The following is a 22,996-nucleotide window of genomic DNA, read 5'->3' as shown; positions in this document are numbered from 1 at the left end:
ACGCGCTCATACACAGATACACACATACACAAACAGATACACACATATATGTGCGCGCGCGCACACACACACACACACACACACACACACACACACTCACGCACACACACGCACACACACGCACACACATATTAAATTGTGTGTTGCATGCGGGGTATTTACAACGTTACATGCGAGGCTTACAATACTGTTAACGTCATTTTGCGAATTGTGTACGAAAATGTCAACATTTTGTGAATATTAAAGACTCTTTTGTGTGTTGCTTACGGGAACATGAAGACATTTTGTGTGTTGTTTACGAGATCATTAACGACATGTTGTGAATATATATAAGATTTTGTTTGTTAGTTACGAGAACATCACAACATTTTAGGAGTTGCTTACACGATTTTTAACGACATTTTGCGAACGGCATTTTGCGTATTGGTTACGAACGACATTTTGTGTGTCGCTTAAATTTCGAGATGATTAACGACATTTTGTGTTTCGCTTACGAGAACATTGCGACATTTTGCATACTTACTTGAATATACTTGAATGTAGAACTATAGGGTCTTAGAAAGACGGGGTGCTCCATGTTTCCTCGCCCCTCTTTATAAGGGTCTATTTCAGTGTGGGCAGGCTGATTGTCTCCATCATCAGCTGGTTGATGTAGTGTCTGATGGGGTCACGCAGGCTGCTCTTACGAGAACATTAACGAAATTTTGTGAGTCGCTTACGAGACCATGGCGACATTTTGTATATTTCTTTTTTTTGTTTAAGTAGAGGTTTTATGGCACTCGCAACTGCATAAGGTCATATGAGCGCCAGAAGATTAGATGTTACAAGAGAGTAACAAACATACAAAAGAAGAAGGGGAGATAAGGACGATAGATGTTTGATAGGAAAGGAGAAGCAAACCACACCAGAGCACCCGCCAACCACCCTTCTTACAAGAACATTAATGACATTTTGTATGCTCTGACTCTCCAGGTCCTTCTACAACCCCAGTGTCAGGGTCATGTGACTTCGAGGGCTCCGGCCTGTGCGGCTACCAGAACGGCCCGGGGAACAGCCTCAAGTGGGCGTTGTCCTCAGGCTCCACCTCCACCACCCTTGTACCGGACGTGGATCACACCAGTGGCACAAACACCGGTCAGTTCAGTATAGGCGTTGTACTGTGAGATAAGATAAGATAAGCGATAAGATAATAATAATAATAATAATAGATAGCATTTGTATAGCGCATATCCCCGCTCAACAGCAGGCTCTATGCGCTTTACACTATATTATAGATAAGATGAGATACTTTACTTTATCCGTCCTCTTGTACCTTAATAGGGCGTCGAGGGGGAGAAAGAGCTTCCTGTCTCTAGCAAGTTTGATGGCCTGGCTGGGTGGGATATTGTATGTTCTCAGGGTATCCTTCACACCCTGAATCCAGGTTTTTCTTGGTCTCCCTCTTGCCTTGTACCCTGATACTTTCCTGCAGTAGGCTTCACTGGCTAGCTGGTGAGGTGCCATACGTGTGAAATGATAAGATGAGGAATGATAACATGAGATAACATTACTTTAAATCGTCTCAATGGGTGCTTAAAAACACAAGATACAAAAGTGATATAGTTAGAGTCATACCATAGATTTGCATTGACCTTATTTGGTTTTTGTAATTGGTCGGAGCTATCACGAAAAATGCTGTTTTGAGGTGGCGGAGCGGTTAGTGCGCTCGTCTCCGAAGGTAAAATTTTTAAAAACCCTTGTTCAGTCTCTTTAAAAAACAAGGAGAGTTTTCTCTATAACCAAACAAATATGCAGACTAATGAAACCAAACTTCTCCTATAGGTAGGAGGGCAATGCCCACTTTTGGTGTAGGTCAAGATTTCTAGAAACCCCCGAAATCTGGGTTAGCCCGCTTGTCCTTAAAAGCCACCAATTATCTCATCACATTTTTGGGCATATCTTAGGTCACTTCCTCCTGCTGGACACGTCTCAGGGCAACACCAACGACAAGGCCATCATCCAGAGCGGTCAGATAGCAGCCGACAAGCAGAAATGTCTCCGCTTCTGGTACAGCATCAGGGGAGATCACACGGGAACGCTCAGCGTCTACAGGAAGACGTCTGCACTTGGCGTCCCACTCTGGTCGGTCAAGGATCTCAACAGTCTCCAGTGGAACGTCGCCCAGGTCAATCTACCAGCCGGCAGCCAGAACTATGAGGTGGGGAATACATGTAGTACTTAATTCATTCATTCATTCATTCATTCATTCATTCATTCATTCATTCATCCATTCATTCATTCATTCATTCATTCATTCATTCATTCGTTCATTCATTCATTCATTCTTCTTTCTTTCTTTCGTTCTTTTTTAAATAAATCGGATCATCTCCATAATTATTGTTTTAGGGTTTTTTCACTTTTTCTCCTCGTGTGTCCCTCCTTCTTTTCTCCCCGATCCCCCTCATCTTTGTTTCGTGTAGATTTTAACACTCATTTTTGTTTGGAAAGGAGGGAGGGAGGGAGGGAGGGAGGAGAGAGTATGTGTGTGTGTGTGTGTGTGTGTGTGTGTGGTGTGTGTGTGTGTGTGTGTGTGTGTGTGTGTGTGAGAGAGAGAGAGAGTGAGAGAGAGAGAGAGAGAGCGAGAGAGAGAGATGGAGAGAGATGGAGTGAAAGAGAGAAAGGTGGAGATAGAGAAGGAAAAAGAGATAGAAAGAGAAAGATGGAGAGAGAGATAGAGAGAGAGAGAGAAAAAAAAAAGAGAGAGAGAGAGAGAGAGAGAGACAGAGAGAGCGAGCGAGAGGGAGGGAGGGAGAGCGAGAAAGTGAGAAACTATTTGCCAATTTTCAGTCATTCTCGAGGAAGAAACAATATTTATCAATAAGTTGTATATCAAAGAGACTAAACGAATGGGTCCGAGAAATCAGTACGAGCACTCTCAGAATTGCAAGCATTTGCAACATAGTCACAGGACTGACTTTTCAATGGTTTACGGTAAAGTAGCGCTAGCTCTGAACTGGGACATTTCATTCCCAAAAGAATGTGCGTACCGAAGGAATTTTGCACTTTTTTTTCACCACGACTGGACTGTGATTTGATACATTTATTTAGAGCTTGTAACGTATTCTAACATCATATGGAGGTCCATGATCGCCCACGCCAGTCGGCAAGGCTCCGGATGATGATGAACGTATTTTAATTCTTTTTTTCTTTCTTTCTTTCCAGGTTGTATTCCAAGGGACCGTCGGGAGTAAGCACCAAGGAAGTTTTGCCATTGATGACGTCACCGTCAGAACAGGCGCTTGTGAACCCGTGGGCAAGTCTCTTTTGGGTTTTACTTGTCGTTGAACGAAACTTACGAAACTTTAACAAAATCCATCTTATTATTGAACAATTTAAGAAAAGTCAGAAAATACAATATGTATCTCTTTTAGTTTAAGGTAGGACTTTTACGCACTTGCAACACAATTAACTTTATCCGTGCCCCCTGGGGTCATTTTGTACCCCCGGGGTTGTAATCTTCGCATTTTATAATATTTCTAGTGCGAAGATCTCCTTGAAACTTTCAGTATTTCTAAAAAAAAATCATTTTCACAGACTTCTGTGCTAAGCGTACGGATCGGATTAACGAGTAAATTTCCTCTTTGGAAAGTGGAGGCACAGAGTTCCCCACATCTTATGAATACCATAGAAAAACACGACGTACGAATATATGTGCAGAAGATTATAGTTGCAAAGTGCAAGATAGTAATATACAAACAGAAGTAGGGAGATAGAAGGACAGCAGATGTTTGATAGGGAATGAGGATCAAACCACACGAGAGCACCCGCCAACCATTCACCATAAATCTCTTAGAGCAAAATGAATCAAAGCTAATTCAAATGGGGTAACATATACGATAGGCCTAAAAAGTTTTCTTTTTTTTTGGTGCCCTCTTTTTTTCGCGTTTCGCTCATTTCGCTTCTCGCGAACGTTTTGAACCCACACGTTGAGTCGCTGAGTGTCATGAATGTTGTCTGACGTACTGCAAATTGCATAGTAAAATACGCCCATCTCATTTTCAAAAGTGCAGTAAACGAACTTCAATGCTGTGCAGTGCAGAAAACAAGTTTCAAGAAAACACGGCCTGCGTGCTGAATTTATACGTGGATCATACTAGCGCACACAGATGGGACATAACGTAACATGTTCTGTCTGAATTCTTTGTGAAAATGGTGAAATGGTATAGGTTTAACACCTCTATCCACACTATTAGGCTATTTTAGAGACGGGACCCCCGAGTTTAACGTCCATCTCCAAAAGGGCTGAGCCAAATAGGACATTAATTTTGTGAAAGTGCCTTTCCCAGGACACAACGTCGGACCGAGCTGAGGCTCGAATCCTGAACCAACGAGTCCTTAGGCTACCGAAGCCACCTTGAACTCTTGTGAAAGTGATGTATATAAGTACTCGTTATGGACAATACCTTTGATCGTTTTAACATTTTGCGAAGGATTTGAATTTTCGAATTTCTTAAACAAAGCGAAAATGGCAAATTCATGCAGAGCGAATAAGACACGTTTACAGTATTTGTCCGTCATGGAGTAATGCATTTTTTCCTTTACTTTGTTCCTTCCTCCGCTAATGCGTTATTGAATCTCCACAAGCACACCATTCTTTAGTGAATCTTTGACACTCATTTATAATATTAAAAGATTTCTTTATCCTTCAGGTAGGCTATCCTTATTTTGACAGCAAGATTCCTTTCTTTCTCAGGTGTCTGTGATTTTGAGAACAATGACTTGTGTACTTGGACGAACGATGTTGGCGACAACTTTGACTGGATCATCACTCAGGGCAATACAGGAACATACGGCACCGGGCCCTTGACTGATTCAACCTTCAGAAATGCTTCAGGTAGGCCCCAAAACAACTGTACAATAGATCTCTTTGGTCTCTTTGGACTCATTCTTTAAAAAAAAAGTACTCTCAGTTCTTCTGTTAGTACGAACGGATACTACATTTTTGAATGAATTCTTTTGCTATTTCACATACATAACTCCCTCTAGTAGGTGGTAAACAATTGCACAACTGGTAGATAACAAGGGCACTATTATTGTTTGCTTTTTATCCACGTAAGTAAACTTCTTTTTATTGTATTCATGAGTGTCAAACATCTTTGCACCTCCTCCCCCTCCCCCTCTCTCCTCTCTCCTTCAAGGCGTCCTTAATGTTCCAATACAAGAATGGGGCCTGTGAGAGTCATGTGTACATTACCTTCACTTTGTCATTTCACCCCTATGTCCATAAAACTTAACTCTCTCTCTCTCTCTCCTTTGATAATGTTGCCACCCCGGATTCTCCCTTTTCATTATTTTTTTTCTCTCTTTCCCTTTCTTTCTCTTGCTTATTCTCTCTTTGTATCTTCCCCGCTTCCTTTTCCTACGCCCCATATACAACGCAAGTTTTTCTTATTGTCTTGAAATATGAAGTGTCGGAGTCATTTTATGCCTAGTGGTCTCATCTGACTTAAATTTTCTGTGTCAGGGCACTACATTTTCACTGACTCTGATCCTCCGAGACAACCCAACGACACAGCAAGGTTGGTGAGCACCATCATCCCCCCACCTCGCAGGTCCACTTGCTTCAACTTCAAGTACGTCATGCGCGGCACAGACATCGGTAAGCTGAATTTCTATGTCAGAACTAATCAAGTGACCCAGTTGGTGTGGACTCTGTCGGGAAATCAGGGCAACAGCTGGACGTATGGAGGATTCAGCCCCCCGAGATCCAGCAGGACGCAAAATTCTCAGGTCAGTTTTAGTTTTAGTAGATGTTTTTGCGGAGCTCGCAACTGCATAAGGTCATAAGAGTGCCAAGGAGTGGAAGTCAACAGAGAAGTCCTGACAGGGAATCGGGTTTACTCTGCTCCCCTCTGTAGTTTCAACAGCACAAAGTCTGCTAGAACAATCAAGGCACCACAGAAATAGCGTGTCACAAGAGAGTGACAAACATACAAAAGAAGTAGAGGAAAATTGACGATAGTAAGGATGAGGACAGAAAAAGCAGCAGTTCCCTGTTGCAATTCCGGCATAATATCGATGAATCACCCCATTTACAATTTTACTGTGCACCAGAACATGGTAATGTCCCCCCTTTGGGAATGGCCTAAAGATATTTCAGTAAGAAGGACCACCCTGGGGGGTTCTAAGGTCAGAAAAGAAAGAAAATGAAAAGACATTTTTTTAAAGTAAGAAAAATATTAATTTTACGTATTCCCAATTAGAAATTTGAGGTAAACATGGAATGTAAATGTAAATAAGTCTTTGAGCACTGTTTCATGTGAAGAAATACAACTTTTGTCAACAGCAAATGTTTTGTTTCCCCCCCATCAGATTATCGTTGAGTCTGTGACTGGGTCAGGGAAGCAAGGAGACATTGCTCTGGATGATTTCAGGTTCCGGAGATCCTACTGCAATGGTAAACAGTTTTGGAATTTCTGTGGATGTTTGAATAAGATTGAGTAGTCTTGGTCTTAATAAAATAATGATGGCTGGTAGAATTATTTATACCAGGAAAAAAATCTTCCAATTTGTCTTAATATCAATCTGTATGCTTTTCTCTCTGATATTTAATGCATTATTATTCTTGTAGAATTCAGGTGGGTGTAGAGCTTTTGAATGTTCAAAATGTGGCAAACTTTTCTCTGCCAGAATTGGTCTCGTTGGCCACAGCAGACGCCACAAGTCATCGTAACCTTTAATTCTTCAAATTCTTCTATTTCGCTGGAGGAATATTGTCTTCTGTGGATGTTGTATTGATCAATGTCAGACATTGACTGACAAACTATTATTATTATTATTATTGTTATTATTATTGTTATTATTATTATTATTATTATTATTATTATTATTATTATTATTATTATTATTGTTATTATTATTATTATTATTATTATTATTATTATTATTATTATTATTATTATTATTATTATTATTATTATTATTATTATTATTATTATTATTATTATTATTATTGTATTAGTGTCTTCCTTAGGTATGAATCAGTTCAGTCAAAGAGAAATAGAATTAATTTCCCTCTTTACAACTTGTACTTTTGCTCAGATGTTTACGTTTTTAATTTACAGAGCCATTGATGCTGCATGTGTGCAAAGGGATGGGGTTTGGGGGAGGGAGAGGAGAAAAAAAGGGGTGGGGGAGAAATGAGACGAGGATGGTGGAGTGACTAGTAATTAATTCTTCTCTATTTCTTTTCTTTTTTTTTTGCTGTCTTTGAAATTTGCGCATAATGGGTTGAAAGACGAACATCATCATTACATTCTTGTGAGAGAAACGACTGCGTTAGTTAAAAAGTTAGTTTTTCTATTGGTTGAAGGTCTGACTGTCAACTTCTCTTGAAAACTATCAGGGGCTTATGGACATAGAAAAATGGAAAAAAAGAACCCGTTGAAGGTGTTTGTGACTTGTTGACCTGTTTACCTTTCCAGTGAGCCCATACAAAGCCCGGCCAAGAGGTGTGGTCACTCTGCCACCGTCCACTACTACACATGCGACCTCTGCACCAGCAACTAACAACCCAAGTAAGGTTCTTTTGAAGATGAACTTTTTAAACTCTTCAGTTCACTGTTTTTTTTAATGTAAAAGGGATTTTGATCCTTTTTCTACCCACAATGCTGCTGCCCGAAGGAAGAGTGATGTAATTGCACTTTTCATGATTTTGAGAAAAATGTTCAAAGCACTTTTGATAAAACTTAATGTGTACCAATTATATTGATGGCCTGTTTATTGAAATTTATTCTCTTATGTCTCAGATACAGTGTCATGCCAGTTTCAGATAATGGGTATAAAGTGATATTGTGAAATGTGTACTTATTATATTGACAGCCCCTTTATTGAAATTCATTCTCTTCTGTCTCAGATACGGTGTCATGCCAGTTTGAAGGTGGCTTCTGCTCCTGGAGTCAGTTGAAGAACGACAAACTTGACTGGACTCGGCAGAAAGGAAAAACATCCAGTTCAGGCACGGGGCCACAGGGAGATCACACTTCGGGAAGTAAGCTCTAGAATGACAGAAGCTGCTGTGGATGGATAAGATGCATGACTGATGTCTGTAATAGAAGTGCTGATTTTGATTTTGCGGATAAATCTGGAAATCGGGATTTCTGAAGTTGTCTGGATTTTGTCTGACTTAGATTGAAACACAGTACTGTCATATATGAGTGCTGATGATTAGAGGTCTGTCTAGGAGGTCTGTCTGTTTGAGCTAACATTAATCTTAAAAGGCTTCTATTTTGCGGTTAAAACAGCACCTGGACATGGCTGATACTTCTATAAATAAGTTATTTATGGTCTTCTATTTTGCCTTCAGTTTCTGATCCCAATAGAAAACAGTGGCTGTGATTACAATCATAGTTTTATGGTTCATATTTATTTACATGATAAGGAATATGAATTGAAAAAAAATCTGTTCACCTCTATCTTTATTTGGAGTCTCTTCAGAAATTGTTTGAAAACACCTCAAAATACTGCATCCCACATTGACATTTGGGAATTACAGTCTTGGGTCTCAGTGTTTTAATGGGTTTCTTTGTATTTCTTTTCTTTGTTGCTATTGATATTGTTCTGACCTGTTGTGTAATGAAGTCTTTATTGGGTTTACTCATTTTATGTGGATGGTTGACGGGTGCTCTGGTGTGGTTTGCTCCTTCTTTCCTATCAAACATAGATCATTCTTATCTCTTCTCCTTTTTCTTTTGTATGTCACTCTTTGATCTTTGGACCTATTTATGTTGTAAGTGCAATAGAACTCTTACTACGACCAAATTTGTATCTGTTCTAACATTGTTGTCTAGATGGGTACTACATCTACATGGAGGCAAGTGGTGCCCATCGCGGAGACATCGCTCGCATACAGAGCAAGACAATTCATCCAGTGGGACCTCTACAGGTGAGGGATGAGTTGATAAATTTCTCTGGTGAAAGTAAAGTGTTGGCCACCCCCTTCCCCCACCCCCTCCCCTCCCTTTCAAAACCAGCTCGACATAGTACATAGATCTGGTATCACTGTGGGGGGGAGTTACAGTGATGTTGCAGCTGTGTCATACAAGAACAGAAAACATGGATCAAAAAGCAAACAATATTTTTTTATGTGTCACATTGTGGTGGAATCAAACACTTGTCAATTTTTGGGCCTAGGGAGTTATTGATATATTCTTATAGCTTTTTCATTTGTCTTGCTTTTGATAAAAAAAAAAATGCTCACCCGTCTTGAAAAGAAGTTGAGATTTTTGGCAGTTGAAAGAGGTGGGGGTTGCTGGGCTTTCCACAAGAAGGAAAGTTCATCACATTTTACAGGTACAGCCAAAATTGTCCAAGAAGGCCACCCACTGTCGAGAAGAAAAGTAGTTGTCTTAGGTAGGTGGATGTATTGGACAATGTCACTATAATATTGAAAAATGCAGGACAGGGAAGTGGGAAGTGACTGTTTGTGTAGATGATTGTCTTGGACAGGTGGCCATTGTTATGTTCTTGTGTATATAATTGAGAAATAACCGATAACACAGAAATGTCAAGATCAACAGGTTTAATGAACTTTTGTCATTAGTTGAGCACCGTTGTACAACTCTTCGGAAAGTTGTTAATGGGTTTTAGACTACTGGACATTAGTAATGATTCATGTTCGCATTACAATGAATTACGTGTTATAAATTACAACAATGTAACTGCCGTTAGAGCGGTCAGTGCGCTCGTCTCTGAAGCAGAAAGTCCGGGTTCGAGCCTCGGTTTGGGCACAGATTTTTTTCACTCCCTCCTGCCCACCCAGCAGTAATGGGCACCTGACTTCGAGTTGGGGAAATAAAAGCGGCGTGGAAAGGAACTGGCCACCCTAACACAATATGCTGAAGGCCCAGGAAGTTGTCTCACTAACAAGGCCCCCAATGTCGGGATCAGAAGCGGGAACAACTTTACTTTTAACAGCCGTTAGAGCAGGTTTGACTCTATTTTTTAAATATTTTTTTCTTGCTCTTTCTTGTTCCAGTGCTTGACCTTCTGGTACCACATGCAAGGCAGCAGCGCAGGCACCCTCAATGTGTATCTACAGATCGCCTCCCAGCCGTTAGCCAACCCCAGGTGGACGCGTTCTTCTTCCCAAGGAAGCCAGTGGCTGAAGGCGTCTGTCTCCATCAACGACAATATCGACTATGCCGTACGTATACACATATCAAAGTGGGTGGTTGGCAGGTGGTCAGGTGTGGTTTGCTCCTTCTTTCTTTATCTCAAACATCTGTTATCCTTTTCTCCTATGTACAAGCATATCAAAGTAGGTGGTTGGCAGGTGGTCTGGTGTGGTTTGCTCCTTCTTCCTTCATATCAAACATCTGTCGTCCTTGTCTCTCCTCCTTCTTTTCTTTGTATACTACTAACTAGTAATAACACCTCTAATCTATGTCCCATTTAAGATCTGTTTGTGTTGCAATTGCTCCAAAACTCTAAACAGAGACTGTAAACTACTGAAGGATACCATTAGCCAGCTGAAGTGGCAGAAGGTATATAAAGAGTTAATGCTTCTGATAAAAAAGCGGAGTTTCTGTTAATGCAGCATTGTTGTTGAAATGATGTAAGAAATTTCCTAGAACCTTCAGGAGGGTACAGGACTGTAAATAAACACTTTAACTTTTAACAGACTGTAAATAAAGACTTTAACTCTTTTTCTCCGAGGGGGGTAAACCCACTAAGTCAGGGACCCTTTTTGTGCTAAATCTAAAAATGACAAAAACGTCATAAATGGGCCATCAAATCAAAACTAGCACCTATTTTGATAATTCTTCTTCTAATGAATGAACTTCCGGTAAAAGAAATCTGTTTCCAGCAATTGCCGAAAAATAATTTGATGTCGACGTCGTCGTAAAGGAATGTGCCTGAGCTGCTGTCACCGGCACGGCGGCTCTGACTGCGAACGACTGGGAGCGTCTTGCCATAGACAAAGAGTTAACTTTTAACTTTCTGTTCCAGGTTGTCTTCGAAGCTATCCGGGGTTCCAGCTTCCAGGGTGACATTGCCATTGATGATATCAGACTTCAGGATGGGCTCTGTGCAGGTGATGCTTCATAGTGCAATATAACTGGCCATCCACAAACATACTCCTATCGCAGGTGCTTGGAGGGTGCCACTGCTAGGTTCTGTGTCTGTTCTTTTCCTCTGTTGTTTCTGTCTGTCTGTCTATCTGTGTGTATGTGTGTGTGTGCATGTATGTGTGTGTGTGTGTGTGTGTGTGTGTGTGTGTGTGTGTGTGTGCGAGTGTGTCTTTCTGTCTGTTTCCCTCCACAAAATGATTTTTATTGTGTAGTTGTAGTTAGTAGATGTGGTTGTAGTATAGTTGAAGTAGTAGTAGTAGTAGTAGTTTTGGTAGTAGCAATACTTGTAGTTATAGTAGTAATAGTAGAAGCAAGAGTAGTAGTAGTTGTTGTAGAAGCTGTAGTCATATCAATATTAAACTTATTTATTTATCACTTGTCAGATGTTTCAACGACAGTCCAGCCAGGCGCCACCACTGCATCCCCTGTGATTGGTACTGTCCTCCAGTCATGTGACTTTGAAGACGGAGCTAAGATGTGCGGCTACACCAATCCCAGGTCCAACAGTTTTAACTGGAAGCTTACCTCACAGACCACTGGAAGTCAGGGCACTGGCCCCCGGAATGACCACACCTATCAGACCCGACAGGGTAAGTTCATAACAGGCAGCAAGATGTCTTGTTCCTTCCTTGTCTATTTTTCTTTTTCTTCTTCAAGTGCAAAGTCTTAAAAAGATATTTTTTTCTTCTCCTCCTCCTCTTCTTTAACATTTTCCACCCATGCAGTGCGCAGAGCGCGCAACACTTATCCTCACAGACCAGAATACAGGTGAGATACATGCTATATCACACCGGCGCCGATCGGCGTCCTGTGGGGAAAAGGGACAACTTCTTACCGCCGATGATCAGCGTCCCCTGGGGGTTAAGTGTTAACAGCCTGACCTGAAACAGACATTGGCAACAATAGTTCAACACTAATTTATTTCTATGGATGCTTTAAGAAAACTCTTTTTTATCCTGATCTTTTGACATCACCCATCTGTTCAAGTTTTCCATGTAAGTTACTCTTGGCCTACCTCTGCCTCTTTTGCTTTCTATTTTTCCAGTTAGATACTTCTATAATAAATTAATTCATATATATATATATATATATATATATATATATATATATATATATATATATATATATATATATATATATATATATATATTGAAATCTCTCAATTCCCAGGCCATTATGTCTTCATTGATGCATCTAACGTCCACATTGGAGCAAAATCGAGACTGAACTCACCCGTGTATAGCAACCCGAGGACATTTGACACGTGCATGCATTTCTTCTACAATATGTATGGGAATGGAGTTGGTACTTTGAATGTCTATGTCAAGGTAAGGTGGTCTGTCTAGGAATACAGCGATGGAAATTGGAACTGTTTAAATTGTAATTATTTTTTGCAGTTCAAAATCTAAGTGCTGACACTAATCTGTAATTGCATCTCTTGTATTTGCTAAATTTTGTTGAATGATTGCATGGTTTTTGCATGTTGTAAGTCTGAACCAATCCTAGGTAGTGCCGAGTTTAATTTTTTTGTGACAACATTTTTTGTGTCAGTCCTCTTCTCTAAATGATGTGTATAAGATCTTCATAATGGAAAATCATTCGGTCCTGTCATTTTTATACATCTTATTGAAGCTCCAGGTCTTCTATATTTCTTCGTCTCTGTCTTGACCATTCTTCTCCAAGTGTTTTTGAGTCTTCCATTACTTCTCTTGCTGTTCTGGAGTCCAGAGGAAGGCCTTGTCATTGTCTACTAATTTGTGTTATGACTGCTTGTTACAAAAAGAATTGTTGAAAAAGTAATTTGTTAGCTGTTTAACGTTTTGAGATCGTTTTCACCTTTAGAATGTTAAAATGTAGACCTGGATCTGTTGCTAGTACTGTCAGATGTCATGACAGTCCCAATCTTCTAGTCAAGAAAATATCAAAGTGTCAATGACTTTCAATCAGAATACTGAGTATGTATCTAGCTTAACATTATTATATAAAATATTACTGTTCGTTTATATTATGCATGTGACTGTAAGCCTGTTTGTGAATGCAAGCACACTGCGTGCTTGTGCATGTTTGTGTGTGTGTGTGTGTGTGTGTGTGTGTGTGTGTGTGTGTATGTGTGTGTGTGTGTGTGTGTGTGTGTGTGTGTGTGTGTGTGTGTGTGTGTGTGTGTGTGTGTGCATGTGGACGTGTATGTGTGTATGTGTGTATGAGGTGAAACACCAAACCAATGTGCCAGGATCTGGAAAATAATGATACATCTAATCATCTAATATCTAATCTAATTACTAATCTAATTATAATCTAATAATTAATGTCAGCACCTTCATGCGTCAATTATTTGTTGTTCTTATTTTAGCCCACCAGTCAGGCCAATGTCAGCGTACCTGTGTTCACTCAATCTGGCGACCATGGTCAGCGATGGATTGTGGCGGAAGTGAACATACCAACTGCAAGTTTCCAGTCTTCATATCAGGTAATGGTCCTGTTAATGCACCAGTTTTTTTTTCATTTTGCAGATTTTAGCTATTTTCTTATATTTCAAAGAAAATGTTAAAATATTTTGAAAGGCGTAAATGTTTGTGTGTGCGTTTGTATATATATATATATATATATATATATATATATATATATATATATATATATATATATATATATATATATATATGTGTGTGTGTGTGTGTGTGTGTGTGTGTGTGTGTGTGTGTGTGTGTGTGTGTGTGTGTGTGTGTGTATTTGTGTGCGTGCATGCTATTTATATTCACTTTTTATTGTTACTACTTTTGTTGTGATTAATATTGTTAATTTTATTATTATTCTCATGTTAGGATTATTACAGTTATTATTATTGTTATGATATAATAATCATAATAATTAAATTATCATATCCTTATCATTAATATTCCAACTATTATTATGTTTAGTATATAATTATAGTAATAACAATGGCAATAAAATAATATCGGAATAGTAATAATGGTAATAATGTTGGTGATAATGATGATGCATCATTATTCTTATCGCTTTTACATTATTGTTATTATTATTAGTATTCTTCTTCTTCTTCTTATCATTATTATTAGATTTAAAACCAAAATAGAAGTAGCAACTTAATAAAGGTACCAAATTATCTCGGCAGGTCATATTTGAAGGAATCAGGGGAAAAAATTTCCGTGCTGATATTGCTCTCGATGACATATCGTTCACTCTCGGAGGGTGCTCGAACCCAGGTAAGCGATGACTGGCAACGTGTTTCTACCCCCCCCCCCACCTCCCTCACCCCCCTTCCTTGAGATGTAAAGTCGAGCAAGAACTTTTGTAACTACTTTGACCTTAATGTTATCATGATCAGGCCTGTGAACATGTGTGATGAGGTGTACTGAATGTCGTAACTGAAAAAAGTCACTCATTCCATTAAAGTGATTCAATATTACTGTATGGATAATAATAGTAATGATAATAAAAATAATAATAATAATAATAGTAACTGCGGTAATAATAGTAATAATAATAATAAAAACAAAAAGAAAATATTGGTTGCATTTATATATTGCCTATCCACACTCACAGCATGTTCTATGCTCTTTACAACTATTATTACCCCTGCAGATTCTAGTGCACTCGGACACTTTCTTGGCTTCCGGAGAAGCATACAGTGTTAGTTGTAGATTAAGAAATCAAACACTAACAAACTGATAGGATTTTTCGCTGTCTATAGCTGGGTACCCACTCGTAGGTGGGTGACGTGAGGAAAATTTGTGTAAGATGCTAGTCCCTTGGACGTAACATCTTGTCCCTGAAAGGATCTTAACTCACGACCTATAGGCCTAGGTTTAAAGTCCTAGAGCCTAACCACTGGACTACTGATGCTACTGATGCTGCACATGTATTGTCGAAGTGTTGTGTTTATGAGTCTGACGGTGTGTTTGTGCGTGTGTCACAGGTACATGCGACTTTGACAGTGGTCTCTGCAGCTGGACCAACGAGCGACGAAATGACCAGCTGGACTGGAGAAATCAACGACCTGCTCCGGCCCTGTCAACTCCAACCACTGACCACTCCCAGGGATCTGCTCAAGGCAAGTGAAGCTATAGAAAAGAGAAGACTTAAGACTTTAAAAAAATGTAGGTGTCTTTTATCCGCTCAAAGAAACCTATATCATTTCAGCCTTTTCCCCTTACTGACATACTCATGCTGTAAAAATTCCCCGATTAACCCAAACTTTAAAAACAATTCCCAGTAGAGATGAAAACGTTATTTCCATCTTGATCCATCATGACACCAGCTGAGATAACCACACACTTCTATATTCCACTACAGACAGCTGATTGAGATTTGAACCAACAACCCACCCCAATGCCCTGATGACTGACTCTCCCGCCCTCTACATGTACTTCTCCGTGGGTGGTTGGCGGGTGCTCTGGTGTGGTTTGCACCTTCTTTGCTATAAAACTACTATCGTCTTTATCTCTCCTCTTTCTTTTTTATGTTTGTTGCTCTCTTGTAACACCCCTAATCTTCTGCACTTACATGACCTTATTGTGTTGCAAGTGCTGTAAAACTCTTACTAAAACTAAAGTACTTCTCCATTTTTCAGGTGGCTTCATGTTTGTGTCTCACAAAGAGCCTCACAATCAAGGGGACAAGGCCTGGCTACTGAGCGAGACGTTTCCTCCGTTGTCTTCCCGGGGACGATGTATGACCTTCTGGTACTTCATGAGTGGAAATCTACAGTCCACTTTCAACGTGATACTTCGAGTCCCAGGTACAATAACTCTGTGGCCAATCATGTTCTTTATTTTAGTGCTAAAGCTGGCTTCTCTTCTCTTTATTGTGTCTTTTAGGTTAAAAACCTTAACCTTAGGATCTCGAAGACATTCTTTTATTCTGAGATGTCCTCTGAAAAGCATAAGGACTTCAACACAATTCTCTTGACAGGGGGGTGCCTAGGTCCTAACAGAGCTAGCTGGAGAGTAGCAATGCACCGATAGCAGAAAATCATATGAGACTTCACATATGAGAAATGCTGAAACCAAGAGAGAAGCCCACCAGCTGCCTACATCCACAAGGGGAACGGAAGCTTTTAGATGCTCAAAGTGTGACAAACTCTTCTCTGCCAAATTTGGTCTCATTGGCCATAGCAGAAGCTGCAAGTCATCTTAATCCTTTTTTCTTCTTTTTTTGCTGAAAAGATGTTCTCTGCAGATAAATTGGATACCGTCAATCATTGTCTAATGAACTATTCATAATGTGAATAATATTATTATAAACAGAAGGACTCGTCTTCACTTTTCTTCTCTCCGAACGCTTATATCCTTTGTATTCCTAAAACCTGTAGGCCTACACAAAAGTTGGTCAATAAGCATTCCTTTTTCCTAATTTACACAATTTCTTAACCCCATCTGAAAAAAGGCTTACATCAATTTTCCTGGTTTACACCTGATACCATTGTTAAGCAGTTTCTCATTGTTTTGTTTTTTAGAATACATGTATATAAAATGCCTGTACCTTGAATGCATGTCATGATATGGTTGATAATATTAAAGAATATGAATACCTCATCTTCTTCTTCATGTGCCAAATCTCAGACAGATGTTGGCAATCATGGATCCCCTTTCATTACTCTGTTCAGATACTCCCAGAAGATCATTATTGTTCCGATAGTATGAGTTGGTAAGGGGCATATTTAATGCTCGGCTTTTATTTATAAACATATATTTCTAGCATTGCTCAGTGACAACAAAGCTTTATAGATCTACATGTGGTTTTGGCCATTCCCGTAAAGCAACAAAACATTTTCCACTTGGACAATAAAGTGTTATCCAATCTCATCTCATCTCATCTCATCTCATCTCATCTCATCTCATCTCATCTTTTCTTTCAGATCTGGGTAAGGATCAGTACTTGTGGCAACTCAAGAACACCAAGCCACAAACTACCTGGATGCAAGCACAATTGCCAATTCCTGCTAATTCCAAAGACTATCTTATTATTATGGAAGTTGTCTATGGGCCCAATGTGACCAACCCAACTGGTGGCATAGGCTTTGATGATGTCAGTTTTTCTGCTTCTAACTGTGCATGTAAGTAGCACTTCAACACCAAGCATCAATTAACTAAAGCTTATATTCATAAAGATTTTCCTTTTTTTGCCTATATGTTTATTAAATCATTCTATCCTTCTAATTTGTAGAAACTGTAAACGAACGTGTTGTAAACTTTTTCCAATTGAAATAACTTTTTTGTTAAGGAATGTAGTAGAAATGTCTGTTTTTTTTATGGAGGATTTGTCACCTTTTTATTCTGGATCTGTTCATTTGGAAATCACTTGGTTAAAAAAAGTTTATGCGGAAGTAAGCCTGCAAATCGTTTAGTCTTGAATAGGTTTTGTAATGCATTTTACTCTCTTAATGCCTATCTGTCGTGAAAGTCAGTAATGTTCTCTTCTTTTCAGGTGTGGCTTATTTATTTTTCACGAATAAAATTTGTACTTGTACAATATGAAATCGTCTGCATGTTACATTGTATGTTTGTATTATGTTATTTACCCTTTCGCCACCATTACCACCTCCATGACCAACAGTAATAAATGATAACAGACACCACCACTACTACCACGATTACTACGACAACAACAACAATAGTAGCAACAAAAAATAACAAAAGACACCACCACCACCTCCACCACAACCATCACCAGCACCATCACTACAACCCCAACAACAACAACTGAAGCAATAACAGATAAAAGACACCACCACCACCACCACCACCACAGTCACCACCAACATCACCACCACCACTACCACCACAAAAGAACAACAACAGCAACTACACCAGATGTCAACTCATGTGTCTGCTCTCTGTTTGTGCAGTGTCCCCCCAAGAAGCCCGGCCTCTGACTCGCATCACCACGACACCCATGCCCAACACCCAACAGCCGACCGGAGTGGTGGACTGCACGTTTGAGAGCGGTCTGTGTGCCTGGTCCCAGGATCACACTGACCAGTTTGACTGGATGCTCAACTCAGGGTCAACCAGGACTTCAGGCACGGGGCCTGTTGGTGACCATACCACTGCTGACGGATGTGAGTGTCTGCGGGGAGGTCTTGGGTCTTGCTCAGAAGCTTTTGACAATCTGTCCCCGCAGTTTTATGTTAAAAAAATTTCTGAAATTATGCAAACTGAGCCCAAAAATGTGAAATTATGTGATTCTGTTAATTTTAGCCAGGAATGATAAAGGAAAGTAATCAGAAATTACGCAAAAAAAATGATCCCATTTTGCAAAATTATGCGGGATGCATAAAACCACGGGGACAGGACAATAAAGAATGGGTGGGATCAGACACACACCCACCCACACACGCACACACACGCACACATGTTCCTATTCACACACACACACACACACACACACACACACACACACACACACACACACACACACACACACACACACACACACACTCACACACACACACACACACACACACACACACACACGCACACACACATTTACACAATTGTGCCTACAGACACACACACACAAAATCATATACACACACACACAAACAAAATAGTCCAGTGTCTTCTTTGAAGTCCTTTGGAACGGGATGTACCTTTCTTACACTAGATGCTCACAATGTTGCTATTGGAAAAATGAAGGTAAAATTTGCCTCAAAATAAAACAGAAAGATTAAGAGACTGGCACAAGACTAAATATTAGGTTACAGATAATTAAATTTTATTCTCTTCAGAAACTCACTACAGCCACCATATTCTGGTATGCATTGACCTAATTGTCCTTTTGTTGTATTAGTGTAGCCTAATAAGTGTTTTACAGCTTTTGCAACATGATTGGGTCATATAAATGCCAAAAAGATTAGAAGAGTTACAAGTGAGTAACAAACACAAAAGAGAAGTAGAGATATAAGGACGATAAATGTTTGATAGGAAAGAAGGAGCAAATCACACGAGAGCTCCCGCTAACCAACCACTAACTGTCCTCTTGTACCAACATAACAAGACAGAAATTTAAACCTATACTGTACAGTACAATTACTGTTATCTGTTATTATAGAGCAGTTTTTACCAGTAACTCTAATGATTTAATCACTTAAGTTTATAATAATGAATCATATATTTCGTTGGCAAGCTGTTCAACTGAAATAAGCCCAGAAAGCAACTTTTTGAAGCAGAGAGAGAAAATGGGTCATACCATTGTGGAATCAGCAGCCCATCAATTTTTGGTCACATGGAGTTGCTAATATCATCTCAAGGCTTGTCCATGTGTTTTGCATTCGGGGACAGAAATACCCATCTATCTTGAAAAGAAGTTGACTTATTTGCGATTGAAAGTAGTGGGGATCACCTGGTGTCAGAGGTAAAATTAGCGAGAAAATGGCTGCCAAAGTTTGGTGACTTTCAAAACTTAAGTGTCCTTTGAAACAACAAATTTACCTTTTTTGTGCCTTTGATCAATGTCCCTCAGTAAAATCCACTCAGAAATGTGTCCTTAAATGGACATAGAAGGTGTTTAGGCATATACAGAAAATTTGAAAAAAACCTGGAGAATTTCCAAAAAAATGAGTTTCCTTGATTGCAGTATTTTGACGAGAGCCTGATTTTATCATGCTGCCTCACAGATGGTTTGATTCTTGTAAAAATAGTATCTACATGATGTACTTTTTCTTGCTTTTTTCAAGATGAAGAATTCAAAATTCAGCAAAATTTTTGTCAAGATCATGCTACTGATACCATGGTGGAAGAAACTACTTTAAACGTTTTTTCAAAACTTTGTGCTAAGCACATCTTAGTTTAGTTTTGGTAAGTGTTTTACAGCACTTGCAACACAATAAGGTCATATAAGTGCCGAAGATTTAGAGTTGTAACAAAAGAGTAACAAACACAAAATAAAAGAAGGAGAGATAAGGATGATAGATGTTTGTTAGGAAAGAAGAAGCAAACCACACCAGAGCACCCGCCAACCACCCACTAAGTACATCTGAACAGCTGGCTGACTATTTGTGTTGGTTGTTTCCTCAGCTGGCAAATACATCTACATCGAGACGTCTTTCCCTCAGAAGACAGGAGACAAGGCAAGGATCATCGGCCCTGTTATTGATGCTGGCCAGTACTGTATCAGGTACTACTAGTCTTTGTTCTGTAGGAATTGAGTGCTTCAATTAGTCATAAACACACACATAAACACACATACACACACACTTATACACACACACATACAGACACACATACACACTCATACAGACACACACACATACACACACAAATGCACAGGCACACAAACACAAGCGCAAGCACACACACGAAAACACACATAAATGTGTGCATGCATGTACACACACACACACACACACACACACACACACACACACACACACACACACACAAATATCCATACACTCACAAACTTACATACACACTCATATACACATTCACATCCCCCAAAGATAATAAACTGTGAACAATAATAATACATTCTCTGAATCTTTCAGATTCTTCTACCAGATGTATGGCCGTCATGTAGACAGCCTCAATGTCTATGTCATGACTGGCCTCAATCTGCCCACCCCCACATGGACCAAGAAAGGCTCTCAGGGACGTCCATGGAAAGAGGCCGATGTGGACATTTCTGTGTCACGCTCGTTCAAAGTGAGTTCTGGTACCGGTCAATATAGATGATTTATTTTAGAGGAAAAAACTCGGTTAGTCATGTATACAGCGAAATGATACTGTGTATCATTAGTAGTAATATAGGAGTGAAGGTAGGCAGCCACAATAATGACAACCTATGGTACACTGATTATACAGTCTCGATGCTGACTGTGAGTCTAAGCTCTAAGAGATTCTAACTAGAATGACAGATAAAAGCAAAGAGAAGGGCCTACTACTGAATGCCAAGAAAATGGAAGGCACGGTGATCTAAAAAAGTTCTGGCATCCCAGGATGCAACATCACGTGTAAGAACGAAAGAATAAAACAGGTCAACAGCTTTAAATACCGTGGCTGCACAATTATGCCAGATGCAAAAAAATGACATTCAGATAAAAAAGAGGATTGCAATATCTAAAGAAACTTTTGGCAAGATGAAACCTACTGTCTCAAACAGAAACCTAACAGCGCTCACAAAAATAAGAACCCTGAAACATGCGTATGTTCAATCCTTTTGTATGGATGCGAGAACTGGACTCTATACAAGGACACAGAGAGGAACCTGGAGGCTGCTGAAATTTGGCATTTAAGAAGAAATACTCAGAATCTCATGGGCAGAGAAGAAAACAAATAAGAAGTGTTCCAAATGACAGGATGTGAAATCTATAATCAGAACCATCAGAAAAATACAATTGAGATTCTTTGTCCATATAAATAGATCAAATGAATTAGAGAAACTGCTGCTGTCTGGGCAGGTCGAGGGAAAGAAGAGCTAGAGGAAGACAAAGTGCAACCAACATACACAGGTGGCCTAAACAACTTCTGCGACGAATAACTCAAAGAGGAAAATCAGAATGATCAGGAAGAGAGACATCAAGAAGGAATGAGGCACAATGATTGTCAATGTCTGCTCCAGACCTTACACTGTTTGTATGTGAGAGAATGTGTGGAAGAAAGAAGACTAAACTATACTCCCCCCTAACTGGCCTCTCTGCTCCAACTACCTTTCAGATTGTGTTTGAAGGCATCAAAGGTAGCAGCTACGAGGGAGATGTTGCTCTAGATGATATCAAGATGACACCCGGTCCCTGTGGAGCAGGTAATGTGGGCATTGTTATAATAATATCATTGTGAGGCTTTGTGGTGAAATCGGGCGCTCGTCAAAATTATGAAATCAAAGATATCAGCATTTTGCGGCTGGTTTTGGTGATTTCTATTGTATTTTTGTCTCTATTTGGCCAACACCCGTTATATCCATTAAAATCACAACTTTTGTGTGGATTGGACTGAAAAACGTTGATTAAAGACACAAAAATGTAAATGTTCAGTTTCCAAGGACTCTCTAGCTATCAAAATCACCAAACTTTGGTGGCCATTTTCTCGCTAATTTTACCCATGAAACCAGGCTACCCCACCTCCTTTAATCCCAAATATCTCGACTTCTGTTAAAGATGTATGAGTATTTTCCTCATTGAAATATAGACAAATGAACAAGCTTTAAGATGATACCTATAATTCATCAGGCCCAAAAATTGACGAGCGCCTGATTCTACCGACCGCATTGTAACACAACTAAAATTGCATTTATGGGCTTTTAGTTATCAACTAATGAGCCCACAAATTTTCTATCCTGTTACGTTAATTAATTTTCCAATTCTTTTGGTAGGGTGTTCAGTCAACTGTTTTTATGATCAGAATACAAAAGTGTGTTTGAATTACTACTTCCCATTAAGTTGTCTTTTAGCTGTGCCTAATTCCCAGCCCTTTATGCAGAAGTTCAAAATATTTTTCAAACAATCTTGACTGTCTTTGAATTGTTGTATTACTCATTTTAAAAAAATTTGTAATCAGCAAATCTGTTATTTATTCTCATGTATTACCACCTGTGATGGAAGGCTCTCACAGATTCACAACATTTTCTCTTAGGTTCTAAGAGCTCGGCATACAGCTCTGTGTGCACATTCCAGACAGACCTTTGCAACTTCACCCAGGACACATCGGACCAGTTTGACTGGACCCGGAGAAAGGCGGCCACAAAGTCCATCAATACTGGACCCACCGTTGACCACAGTCTGGGGACTAGTGCAGGTAGCTTTTCTTTTATCTAAAAGAAAATAATTCTTTGTTGGTTGCAAACAGAAGTGTACATTGTAGATATGTATCAGTGTGTATTACAGATGTAATATGCTTCCACACACCTTTCAGACTTATCAATGATTTAAA

At 39.5% G+C, this 22,996-nt stretch overlaps 1 protein-coding gene across 1 annotated transcript in view; it reads left to right on the top strand.

Moving 5' to 3' along the window:
* Nucleotides 1-959: 959 nt before the first annotated feature.
* The window catches only part of LOC101860497 (MAM and LDL-receptor class A domain-containing protein 2-like), a gene marked incomplete at its 5' end in the record, with an annotated part of 192,461 nt that continues 170,424 nt past the window's right edge, over nucleotides 960-22,996 (top strand). Inside the window, 24 exons of the mRNA XM_035969949.1 lie at nucleotides 960-1,134; nucleotides 1,944-2,197; nucleotides 3,202-3,288; nucleotides 4,693-4,873; nucleotides 5,504-5,769; nucleotides 6,352-6,436; nucleotides 7,464-7,556; nucleotides 7,874-8,034; nucleotides 8,819-8,962; nucleotides 10,016-10,187; nucleotides 10,901-11,079; nucleotides 11,560-11,701; nucleotides 12,282-12,439; nucleotides 13,462-13,578; nucleotides 14,242-14,332; nucleotides 15,046-15,180; nucleotides 15,700-15,867; nucleotides 16,987-17,184; nucleotides 17,977-18,189; nucleotides 20,147-20,246; nucleotides 20,599-20,789; nucleotides 20,933-20,946; nucleotides 21,785-21,872; nucleotides 22,700-22,861. Of these exons, the coding sequence (XP_035825842.1) occupies nucleotides 960-1,134; nucleotides 1,944-2,197; nucleotides 3,202-3,288; nucleotides 4,693-4,873; nucleotides 5,504-5,769; nucleotides 6,352-6,436; nucleotides 7,464-7,556; nucleotides 7,874-8,034; nucleotides 8,819-8,962; nucleotides 10,016-10,187; nucleotides 10,901-11,079; nucleotides 11,560-11,701; nucleotides 12,282-12,439; nucleotides 13,462-13,578; nucleotides 14,242-14,332; nucleotides 15,046-15,180; nucleotides 15,700-15,867; nucleotides 16,987-17,184; nucleotides 17,977-18,189; nucleotides 20,147-20,246; nucleotides 20,599-20,789; nucleotides 20,933-20,946; nucleotides 21,785-21,872; nucleotides 22,700-22,861 (3,574 nt within the window). The remainder of the gene's footprint in view (nucleotides 1,135-1,943; nucleotides 2,198-3,201; nucleotides 3,289-4,692; nucleotides 4,874-5,503; nucleotides 5,770-6,351; nucleotides 6,437-7,463; nucleotides 7,557-7,873; nucleotides 8,035-8,818; nucleotides 8,963-10,015; nucleotides 10,188-10,900; nucleotides 11,080-11,559; nucleotides 11,702-12,281; nucleotides 12,440-13,461; nucleotides 13,579-14,241; nucleotides 14,333-15,045; nucleotides 15,181-15,699; nucleotides 15,868-16,986; nucleotides 17,185-17,976; nucleotides 18,190-20,146; nucleotides 20,247-20,598; nucleotides 20,790-20,932; nucleotides 20,947-21,784; nucleotides 21,873-22,699; nucleotides 22,862-22,996) is intronic.

This window comes from Aplysia californica, unplaced genomic scaffold (genome assembly GCF_000002075.1).
Source record: "Aplysia californica isolate F4 #8 unplaced genomic scaffold, AplCal3.0 scaffold00200, whole genome shotgun sequence".
Lineage (NCBI taxonomy): Eukaryota > Metazoa > Mollusca > Gastropoda > Aplysiida > Aplysiidae > Aplysia > Aplysia californica.
Note: the sequence above shows the minus strand (reverse complement) of the source record. Positions and strands in the feature narration are given on the sequence as shown.